The 12,132-nt window shown below is 47.3% G+C and overlaps 1 protein-coding gene across 1 annotated transcript in view; it reads right to left on the reverse strand.

Moving 5' to 3' along the window:
- Nucleotides 1-12,132, reverse strand: part of MTOR (mechanistic target of rapamycin kinase) — a 115,485-nt gene that overhangs the window by 33,883 nt on the left and 69,470 nt on the right. Inside the window, exons 28-29 of the mRNA XM_065877125.1 lie at nt 8,549-8,624; nt 5,391-5,530 (exon numbers count right to left, since the gene is read on the reverse strand). Coding sequence (XP_065733197.1) covers nt 5,391-5,530; nt 8,549-8,624 — 216 coding nt within the window. The remainder of the gene's footprint in view (nt 1-5,390; nt 5,531-8,548; nt 8,625-12,132) is intronic.

The following is a 12,132-nucleotide window of genomic DNA, read 5'->3' on the forward strand; positions in this document are numbered from 1 at the left end:
CGTGAAATGTGAACATCTGGCCCCCTTCATAAATATGAAATAACTTTTCTCCTATGCCAATGAACTCTGGGCTCTTTCCCTTTGGAAGGCCTACAGAGAAGGCCATCTGAAGAGACACATCTGGACATTCTTTTGGGTTCCAAGCTATAGGGAGAATTGGCTTTTAAAAGTATTATACCAATGCTTGCAGTCTGAAATGAAACGCAAATGCAATCAATCTGCACAGAGGAAGAAGGTGCTACAATGGTCACATCTACCAGAAATCCAGATGTTGCTCACTCTCAGAGTTGCGCACAACTACCGTGAGTGTGGGTGTGACTAGGAGACACTGAGATACGTTTGATGTTCAGTAGACTCTGATACACAGAGAGAGCAGAAGCCCTCAAGAAAAGATGTCCTGTTGGCTGTTAAAACTGCTGCCCTCCCAGGTTGCACTTCTGAAGGAAAGGAAATAAAACTCTGCTACTGGGCAAATACGAGCTCCTGCTTTCATGTGAGCTTCAAGACTCAGCTAGGAGACTCCTTAATCTTTCCTGCTTTCTGAAAGAGATGCTGCAGGATGTTTTAACTTGGTATTGGGAGTGGAGTCAAGAGAAAAGGTACAAGCTCCAAGTGGCCCAGCTCAGAAGCCTCGTGGGACATGAGCTACACTGCACTATAAGGTGACATGGGGGACAGGGAGCGGGGAGGCGATAAAGATGTTGAAGGGATCTGGGCTGGGCTCACCGAGAAGCTGACTGCTGACCACATCTAGGAGAACTGCTCGGGGCCATTATCCAGCATCATGGCCTGGCAGTCATTACCTTTCACTGTCTCTCTGTCACAAGGTCAAGAGAGCCAGGGATGCAAGCATTCTAGCTCAATACACAGCCAAGATAAAAAAGAGGAAGTGGGCAGCCATCCTGCCCTGTGCACTTACTGAAGCGCAGAGACAGCAGCTGGATGAACCTCAGTGTTGTTTTCCTGCCGTCTAAACTGAGAAACCTTCACTCTGGGTCCTGCTGGAGGTTATCTTAGAGCAGCAGTTCTCAGATTGTTATGTGCATCATAATCCCACGGAGGGCTCCTTACACAGATCATAATCCCACGGAGGGCTCCTTACATAGATCATAATCCCACGGAGGGCTCCTTACATAGATCATAATCCCACGGAGGGCTCCTTACATAGATCATAATCCCACGGAGGGCTCCTTACATAGATCATAATCCCACGGAGGGCTCCTTACATAGATCATAATCCCACGGAGGGCTCCTTACATAGATCATAATCCCACGGAGGGCTCCTTACATAGATCATAATCCCACGGAGGGCTCCTTACATAGATCATAATCCCACGGAGGGCTCCTTACATAGATCAAAATCCCACGGAGGGCTCCTTACATAGATCATAATCCCACGGAGGGCTCCTTACATAGATCATAATCCCACGGAGGGCTCCTTACATAGATCATAATCCCACGGAGGGCTCCTTACATAGATCATAATCCCACGGAGGGCTCCTTACATAGATCATAATCCCACGGAGGGCTCCTTACATAGATCATAATCCCACGGAGGGCTCCTTACATAGATCATAATCCCACGGAGGGCTCCTTACATAGATCATAATCCCACGGAGGGCTCCTTACATAGATCATAATCCCACGGAGGGCTCCTTACATAGATCATAATCCCACGGAGGGCTCCTTACATAGATCAAAATCCCACGGAGGGCTCCTTACATAGATCATAATCCCACGGAGGGCTCCTTACATAGATCATAATCCCACGGAGGGCTCCTTACATAGATCATAATCCCACGGAGGGCTCCTTACATAGATCATAATCCCACGGAGGGCTCCTTACATAGATCATAATCCCACGGAGGGCTCCTTACATAGATCATAATCCCACGGAGGGCTCCTTACATAGATCATAATCCCACGGAGGGCTCCTTACATAGATCATAATCCCATGGAGGGCTCCTTACATAGATCATAATCCCACGGAGGGCTCCTTACATAGATCATAATCCCACGGAGGGCTCCTTACATAGATCATAATCCCATGGAGGGCTCCTTACACAGATCATAATCCCATGGAGGGCTCCTTACACAGATCATAATCCCATGGAGGGCTCCTTACATAGATCATAATCCCACGGAGGGCTCCTTGGGTGCCATCCTTGAGTTTCCGATTCGGGAGGTCTGAACTGGGGCCTGAGAAAGTAGATTTCTAACAAGTTTCTAGGTGATACTGATGCTGTGATCCAGGGGCCACAGTTAGAGAACCACTGGCTCAGAGCATAGAACAGCTCCTCTGGGCAGCACATTTTCGCTGGGGTCCTGTCTGGAGGTAAAGGAAAGCGACATGATCTCTGAATGCTCCTTCCAACCCTAGAACTCAAATTTGTAGAGCTGGTAGCCGTAGGCAATTCAGCCTCCCTCTGCTGTTTCGTCAGGACCCCCCATTTCTGTGTCACAGGTCTGGGATTTAGCTTTCCTCTTCATCTCGAGGCAGGGAGCGAGTTCAGTGTGAAACGCCACAAACTGTTAACTCCAGAGACAAAGCAGGGAGCAGTGCAGGATCAGCATCCTGAAAGGCAGCCCCGCCAGGGGACACAGGCACCGACTTCAAGCTGAGGCTGTGTCAACAGCTGTCAGAACCTGGTCGGTGTACACAGAGGCGGGGTTCCTCTCCCACAAACATTTGTTACAAATAAGGATGCAGAATATACTGAGTCATAACTCTCAAAGGCACGGGGGCGAACAAAGTCAAATAAATAAAAAGTATGAGACTGTCTGTGGGGCAACCACTAGGAGGCTCTTTGGCACCTCTCACTGACACCAGGGAGGACTGGGTAAAAGGCCCTCCAAGACTCTGACTTTCCCACCCAGTGCAGCAGCAAAAAGTGTAAGGAGCGTTCTTCAATTGGCAACACCTAAGTACTTGGCTGTCTATGATCTCATTCCTGAGGAATCTGTCCTCAAGGACCCAGAGGCCATGAAAGGAACAGTGCAGGGAGGTTTACTTAGGTTCAAGTAGCTGCAGGTGTGGCTGGGGAGCTGGGGGAGGGGGTGGCTGTCTCTGGTACTCAGCTCCCAGAGGCTGAGCATGGGGAGCGGGTCTTAGCTCACTGGTAACCCTGGATCACTCCTGAGGGCCACCTCCAGTGAACACCTGCCTCGGGCACGTTCAGGATACATACTCAGAGCAAAAGCAATCCAGAAGTTGCACTCTAAATAGAATTGGCTGAATAAACCATATAAAAAACCTGCATATGATCAGGAAAAGAATTCTACTTCTTTCATCCCTTTTTTTTTTTTTTTTTGCGGTACACGGGCGGTACACTGTTGTGGCCTCTCCCGTTGCAGAGCACAGGCTCTGGACGCGCAGGCTCAGCAGCCACGGCTCACGGGCCCAGCTGCTTCGCGGCATGTGGGATCTTCCCGGACCGGGGCACGAACCCGTGTCCACTGCATCGGCAGGCGGACTCTCAACCACTGCGCCACCAGGGAAGCCTTTTCATCTCTTTTTAAAATCTCTTTTAGCCTACTGCATTCTTAGACCCCTTGGTCAGCATCACTAGCCACTTATACTTTATAGGTAATAATAAAACTGGAACGAATTCAAGAGCTCAGAGGTAGATGGCACTGGGTAGTGCAACGTCAGGAGACCTGGATGACTCTGCTCTCGGGAGACCTCGGGCAGGCTATGTCAACTTCTATGAGTCTCAGTTTCCCAACTGTCACACAAGGAGATTAAACAAAATCGCATATAAAGTCTCTTCTAACGCATCCACGCCAACCCTACTTAACCCACCTAAGGACAGTGGTTGTCTCTAATTATGAAAGGCGGGGAGGGCAGGAAAGGTTTTAAGGAGGGAGAAACAGTTCAGGTGGACCTTGAAAGATGGGGAGCATTTCAAAAAGTAGAAAAAGGAGAAGAGGAGGTGAGCAATTCAGGGCACTGAATGAAAGAATGCAAAGAAAAAAATTCTGTGGGGTTTGGAGAATGGCCAATCAACAGCCCTTCGGTTAAAGTTCAAACTCTTAACGTGGACCATAAGCCCCACATGATCTGGCCCCTGCCTAGCTCTCTTGCCTCACCTCTTACCTCTTTTCCGCAACACACTCGACCCCACAGCCTTACTGAACTTTCAGAACTCTAAACATAATAATGTGCTCGCTCCTCCTCACTGTCTGGGTCCGAGATAGTTATCACTTCTTCCTGGAAGCCTTCCAGAACCTTCCAAGCTAGGATTAGGGCCCCTTCTGATATCCCACAGCCCCTGGGCTTCTCCTCTCCTTTAAAACTGTATTCACTCTGTGCTACAGCAGCCTGGTCGTCTGCCCTGTAAGCTCTGGGAAGGCAGGGGCTGTGTCCCTCTTGTTCATGCTGTGTTCTCAGGGGCTAGCACAGACACTGGCAATGAGTAAGCGCTCACTACAACTGTATGAATGAATGAATGGGGCACTCAGTCCCATATGCAAGAGGAAGTTGAGATAATCTGCTCGTGGGGAGGCAGTACAGCATTCTGTTTGTTATTTAAAACTGTAGTTAAACTAGCTCATGACTGCAGGATGGCATTTTGTTTTAGCTATTTTACAAAACTGCACTGGATGCTGGAAAACGGAACAGGAACCATTTTTCCTTTAACATCCCCTAACAACTCCCCAGGCCAAGATGCAGGCAAGTGTTCTAAATCAAGCGTTACTGTCACTTCTACCTGGCACACCCTTTCTCTCTCCCCATTCTCCTTCACCTGTCTCCCAACCGTAGACCTTCCTCCAGGGAGAACTGCAAGATCACCCCGTTCCCCACTTCGGTCTTTCAGAGCTGTGTGCTCAGACCACTCACTGTCCCTGGGCTCTCAGGCTCTAGTAACTGCCTGCAACGTGATTGTCTCATCAGCCTCACAAAGGAAGAGGCCTTTTTTTTTTTTTTCTTTTTAATCTCTGGAGCCTGGCATAGTGCTGAGCCCGTAGTAAGCATTCAATAAAGGTGAAGCACCTGAAGAAAGCAGTCATCTGTTCTTTCCTAAAATCATTAGCAAGAGGTAATAAAGAAAAGAAAAAAAATCAAGGTTGCAGAGTAAGAATATGAAGTCTTCATCAGTCAGTCAAGGTCAAGAGGCAGAGAGAAAACAGCTGTAGATCCCAGGAGCACACCCACACCTGTCCTGTCCCAGAGCATTACAAAGTTTAAGTTAAAAAGAAAGAAAGAAAGAAAAAGAAAAAAAGCGTCTTTCTATTTAGCACTGCAACAGAACAGAGAGAGAAACACTCCAAAGTGATAGATGATTCCTGGGAAAATAACCAAGTGAAACAAAAATGAGAGTCTTAGATGAGAACTCTGGTTGGGAGAAGCATTTCAAATGCAACTCGGCCATCATCCCGCTACAGCTTACCATTCCCCCAAGGCCTCGAGGCAGCGCATGCGGCCCAGCATCAGCTCTGGGTCATCCTTGTTGGTGTCCATTTTCTTATCGTAGGCCACAAGAGCATCCTCCCACTCATGCAGTTTCTCATACCAGGTAGCCTGGATCTCCTGCCAAGCGGAAAAGAAAGAGGACTATTGGGAGGCACAGAGAACACAGAGGTACATTTTTTTTAATCCACAGACTCTCTTTCCCGAGTGTGCTGTGCTGTATGCGTGACACTTCACCCATCACAGTTTGCCTTGGCTTTGACTGAAAAGAACTTCAGAATATCCGGAGGTATGTTTGGTGACAGTGGGAATGCTGGTTCCTTGGCACAGTGATGGAACAACCCTGGGATAATCTGAGAGCAGATGTCAGGCCGTGCTTTCCCCCCATCACTTCCAGCCCAGACACAGAAGGCAGCAGAACTCCAGCATGTGGGGATACAAAGACAGGGGAAATCATTTAGGACGGCAGGAAGCCCCGACCAGGGCTCCTATAAGGATGCCAAGGCCTCGATCTGCTGGAATGCTGACAGTGGGCCACATGGCAGGGGTGGCAGCTGCTTTCCGGATAAGGCCAGAAAGACCAGGTCACATCTGCATATCTGCTGGAGGAAAACCACTCGCTTTTAAAAAGCTCTCGATTCTCTGCGTTTCTTAATGCATTTTTAAACTTTCAGGAAATAATAATTTAAACTACAATATAATACTGCCACTTAAAATTCTTTGGAAAAACTTCCTCCCTTCTTCTAGAGTCTCCCCCATCCAATGTTCCCTCCTGCTTAGCACCTGGCAGCTTTCCCAGTGGCAGGGGCCAAAGGACGGGTTCCATTACCCGGCAGACGGCGCGCCACGCTGCAGTTCAGTGGCGGCCACGTGAATGAGCGGTACTGCAGTCTAGAAGCTGCAGGCTACGGCTCTCTGAATGGCCCGGGGACTGTTTTACGTCTCTGTCTGCCCGCCATCTGCCTCCACCTCAGTCTGTCTTCTGGGCTTCTTCATTACCAGCTTGGTAAACGACCATTTCTCTACTGGGCCAGGGGAGTGGCTCTCCAGGGATTTACTTAACAACAGTACGATCCTGCAGTGGAATTTGTATGATACAATGCAGGGCCCACATTTGCTTCCCCCATTACCTTCCTTTCTCTCCTTTCTAAATGAAAGTCTTATTTGAGCAGCACATACACTAACAGCTACTGTGTGCTAAGCTCTCTGACAGAACCTTTTCTCCTTGAACCTCTGTAAGCAGGTCATTTCTATTTTAGGGAGCTAACTTGTGCCTGCTTCCCCTCGTGTGTTTTCAGCAGAGCCAGCCCCCTCTGCTTCCCCAGGCCTAATTCTGCGGCCACAACAGCCCGTTCCCCAATGTCCATGTACAATGAGGTTTGCCAAAATGGACTCTGTGGAGGGTAGAACCGCCTAAGCTCCATTTCCCAAGCTCGTCTAGAATCATGCCGCTCTACTACGCCTAATATGAAAGCAAAAACTTACAGAGAGAACAGTGACTGCAGAGACTGTACAATTAAAAACTCTGAAATTAAAGAGTAACACTGGTAAACTTCCCATTTTGAATTTCTGTACTGGGTGGAAAAGAAACAAAGGCTCATGACTAATGCATGGCACACACTCAGTATGAACAAGCAGAAAGTAGGGGGAGTGGCGTATGGAGCAGGTCACGTAGGGGGCAGGAATATTTTGAATTGCAACAGATTTCAGAAACTATAAGGTTTAAGCAATGAATCCCACAAAATTCTAATGAGATTGCTGTTACCTAAACTGCGCTGAGAAAGCGCAGGCCCTGCCAAGAAAAAGCAACCACTGTCGAGCTTGATGCGACTCAGCCACCTAAATATAACAGAAAATCCACCACAGGTTCAGCAGCCACCCTGGAGCAATGGCCACCTTTAGAACCTGGAGACGGGGGAACTCTTCATTTAAGGTTGGTACTCTGAGCCACTGGGGTATAAAATGGCCTGAATACCAGATGTTTGTGGAATCCCTGTTTCAATTACTGCGGTCTAAGCGCTAAGGATATCACAGGAGAGGACATCTCTGGGTGGAGTACATGAAGTGCCCTCTTTGCTGACCTTCTTCCCTCTGCAAACAAGGATTCTGGCAAAGATGGATGAGACACAGTCCCTTCTGTTTTGTCATCTGGAGATGCTTTCTTAGTCTAGTCATAGATATGTGCTCAAGATGGCAAAATATTCCCTGAAAGATTTCAGCCCAGTTGAACAGCCCTTGTAGAAGGCAAAAGCCCGTGAAGTAGTCACTTTTCTTCACTCTAACACACTGGGCTCTTGATTAAGGCAGACTGGAGTAAGTGACCTACTTGACTAATAAAAGGTTCCTCATCAAATATATGGACCCAGAACTTCCTGACCTTCCAGGAAGTCAATGTTAAGTTGATTAAGTCGATGCCTTATATATGGTTTGGAGTTACCAAAGCACTCTCCCAGGGCTACAGAGAGTAACGGAATCATTTTAGTATCAGTTGGGCAAAGACGGCAGGAGGCAAGAAGCTATATAAGCAATAATGAAATGGAACAATCCCTCAATATCAGGTATAAATTATGGCATATTTTTTTCTGGAGAATTACCCATGGTTTCCTCTGAAGTAGGTACTGAGCCTGAACTATGGGCCAGTGGCAATGCTGGCTGTCACAGAGGACACAAAGACAACTCTGGTCAGGGTTAAACACCTGGGCTCTAACACCAGACTGCCCGGGGTTCAAGTCCTGGCTCTGCCACTTATTCACTGTCAGCTCAGGTAAGGTTGTTATCCTGCTGGGACCACAGTCTCCTCATCTGTAAAATGGGATAACAATAGTACACATTCAAAGGGTTCCTGAATTAGATGAAGTACATAAAGCACATAGCAAAGGGCTAGGCGCATGCTGAGAGCTTGATAAATACAAGTTATTACTGTTTTTTAGATTCTGCCCTCACGATCTCTGTTCAGCTTGAATACACTCCATACAGCCACTGTCTCCTTCAACCTCAAGATATAGGTAAGTCAGCATCAGATTTTTAACAATTGGCAAAAAAACAGAAAAGGAAAGTAACTTTCTTAAGGTCGTGGCTTAGTGCCTCCCTAGCCAGGTGGCTACCTCTTGCTCTTCTAAAAGGAATGAGGCAACTTACCAGCTCTCCGAAGTGTTTCATGGCATATTCTAATACCCCGGCAGCTGCCTCTGGCTGCTGTAGCTTATTATTAATGCTGGGAAAACAAAAGGAATAGGTGGTTACACTCAGCATGTCAGAGGGTGGGAGGTGCAGGGTCATTTGTGGGCAGATGGCTCACCAGCATGCTGGGGACAATGTCTTACAGATGTAGAAAGAGCATCAATTATCTATTACCACCCAGAAAGCTCGGCCTGAATGATTTCATCTTGATCTCATACTCCTAATTTTGAAGGGGCCACATTTGGTGGACAGGAGGCCTTGCCTGCTCTGGGGCCCTTCCTCCAAGCAGCAGACTGGTTTCCTCTCGGATATCATACGTCAGGCAGCACATGTCTGTTTTTTAACTAGAAACCCTGGCTCCAGAACCGTTCCTGTTGTAGAACACAACCAGATGAGGTACCTCTGAACTTTTAACTCTTACTTCTTCTCATCAGTTGCCCTTGGTGATAAGAATAACCACAATGAATACAAATCATCAGGCTCTGTGGGTGACAAAGAAGTGGCACTGAGGCTGGGTCATCCACGTCAATGACAGAGAACCCAGCAACAGTCTTGACTGCTCCCCTGACAGGGCCCATCTCTTTCAAATTCAGATGTTTCCCTAGTCCCTTTTCAAAGACCATGCCCTCCCTCTGCAGCAGGCTGTGAAGGGATCGCATCCCAAGTCACTTGCCTGGTCTCTCTGGCAGAGAGATGCTTTTCTTAACAACACACAACTTTGCTGATGTCATCTGTGGGCGGCATATGGCCAGTTGGGGCTGGAGAACTGTAAGTGTATTGGGGCAACTGGGCAGGAAAGCTGGAAGGCTTGCTGCCTGAAGTTGGTTCATCAGAGAGGCTGTGAAGAGGTCCTGAAAGTAGGGGAGCTGCAAGGCTCAGACCCTTGTTCCAATAGGGACCTATGTAAGAGGGTAAGCAGCAACTAACCCAACACTAAACATAAGCTTGAGTTATGGAAGGAAGAGAGGGAGGGAGCAGGCTTGAGAAAACCACAGGACAACGACGACTACATCTGTTCATAGGCAGGGAGCAAAATGTGACAGACCACCTTGGGAGTCTAGACTGGGTGTCCAAGCTCAAGGCTCCAGGCTCTGCAACCAGAGGCGAAAGTAACTGCACAGACATCCCTCTCCTTTATTTATAGGAGTAGATGGGCAACCTTGTGTGGGATCTACTGGGCGGACCGTTTTGTGCTTCTGTGTGGGTCCCAAGCAAAGCAATGAGCCCAGATGTTCTCCGTAAGTTTTCTGCTGCAGGATTCAGAAATATTTTTAATTTCAAAGTGAAGCTGTAACATCATGGTCCTTTAGGAAGCCCTATGAGAGTTTTTCTAAGCTGAGAATGAAAAGCCAAGTCCAAAGGGACTAATTCCACTGCATGCTCATCGTGAAGCAGTTTCCCATTCCTCTTGGCCTCAAGTCAGGTTCTCAGCTTTGCTGCTCACTCACATAGGGCTGGGTAAACCGCATTAATAATTAATATTGCTGGGTATAGATTTGTGATAATCTAGCTCCTTGAGCCCAAATAAAGATTTTGGAAGCACAAGAAGGCAGGAAAAAAGAAAGCCAGTATATATTCTATACGTTATACTCAAATATGTAATATATCATATGTAACTATATATAGTAATATAGTCTATATATTATTTTTAGTCCTAATGTGGACTATTGGGATGGCCCTGGTAGGAATATAAAGTGTTCTGATGAGGAAGATAAGGAAAGTGTTTCTTGCCTGAACCAAAAGAAGTTACCTCTAAGAATCAGACATAAAAATCCAGGAGTTCTAATAACTGTCTTCCAGTCTTATGCTCTGGAACATACTCTAATTTTCAAGAACAAATTATAAACATTACCAAAACTTGCCTCACTCTGGGGAATAAAGCAACACAAAAACAAAAGCAAGCAAAAGTCCCTCCCCCCCCACTCGCCCATTTGTTATACATAAAAAGGAGAATTTTACAAGAAACTGATCAAAATCAGGAAGTTGTGACTTGAGACTTCAGAGGAGAAATATAAATTTTACCTTAATGTTGCTATGGCTCTGATATACCTCCTCCAAGGACAGACCAACACAGCTTTGCAAACTTAAAAAGAAAACTCATCACATGGCCCCAACGCCTTTAAGAGAAAGTCCACATAAGTCACCCGCACAGAACTCCCCGCTTGAATATGTGTGGAAGCAGGTGAGGATGCAGACAGCCCCGTGGGAAGGAAAGAGGGGCTGGGCTCACAGCGGACCCACACTGACCAGGCCTCGATCAATGGCCAGGAAAACCGGGGGTGCACCTTGAGATGCATGACAAGCTCTTGTCCAACAGTAAGGACAGTCACTGAAAAAATGACAACTTTGACTAAATGGACTAAAACAAACCCATGAAAAATGAGTGGGAGCAGAGAGAAAGGGTCCCTTTGATAAATTAAGTTCTGGTTTGAGGACCTCAAAGTAAAGGAGATTGTACACACCTACTTTCGACTGTTCAGAGAGGAGAGATTTCAAGTCACCCAGCTGTTCTCATCCTGTTTATTCTTTCCTCCTCCCTGTTTGCATTCTTCTTTCCTATAGAACTTTCTCCCTAAATGCATTTCTTTCTTCTTTCCTTCCGTGGAGTCTCCCATGTGTGCCTACAAGGCTGCTGGAGAACGCAACTGCAGGGGCTGAGGCTCTGGAGGCTCTCCTGGTGCTCGAGAGAGTCTACCATCTTGCTTGGGACCTTAACTTTTTCTCCTTCCTCCACGGCTTCTGGCACTCCATCACGAGAGGCAATGGATTATAATAACAACAAAAAGATACCTAAATTTACTGCGGGCTCACTGTAGGTGCCAGGCACTATGCTGATTACTGCTGATACATGTCATCTTAACCCTACGAGGTAGACATTATTAACACTCCCATTTTACGTATAAGGAAACTGTGGCCCAGCCGGTCAACCTTTCCCTTCGAAATTGTACCATTAAAAGGATCTGAAGTAATAACTAAGGGTACAGCTCTGCGGTGGGAGAGAAGCGTGTCAGCTGTCTACTCTCGGCATCAGTGGGCCTGAGCAAATATGTGTAAAATAAGTGACTGAAAGCATGGCATGGGACGTTTCCACGAGCGAACTCTGTATATAATCTGCTGTACGGGAAAAAGGAGCTGTAATGCACCTTCCCTTTAGCTTCCTCACCCATACCACGGCTAACACCCTGCTCTGACCCCTAAGCTCCCGTTTCCCATCTTTTTATTTCCTTTCAGAAGCCACTGGCAACACCTCCACACCTCCCAGCAGGACAGTCAGCGTGCGGCCACAGGCAGCTTGTTCGAGGCTGCCAGGCTTACAGACAGAGCGCAGGCTGCAAAGTGGGGGATGAATAAGCCTCTGTGGAAACTCAGAAGTTCCCAGCTACTAAGGCCCCAATCTCCTGCTTGCTTGGGTGACACAAGACTGTCCGTTCAAATACTCCCTTTTTAAACTCAGATGTGGTTTTATGAGACTGTATGTGTGGCTCGTGTGCAGAAACCACCTTTGCTCAAAAGGCCCCCTAATGAGGAGCTCTCGTTTTATG

The sequence above is a fragment of the Phocoena phocoena genome, chromosome 1 (genome assembly GCF_963924675.1).
Source record: "Phocoena phocoena chromosome 1, mPhoPho1.1, whole genome shotgun sequence".
NCBI classification, from domain to species: Eukaryota; Metazoa; Chordata; class Mammalia; order Artiodactyla; family Phocoenidae; genus Phocoena; species Phocoena phocoena.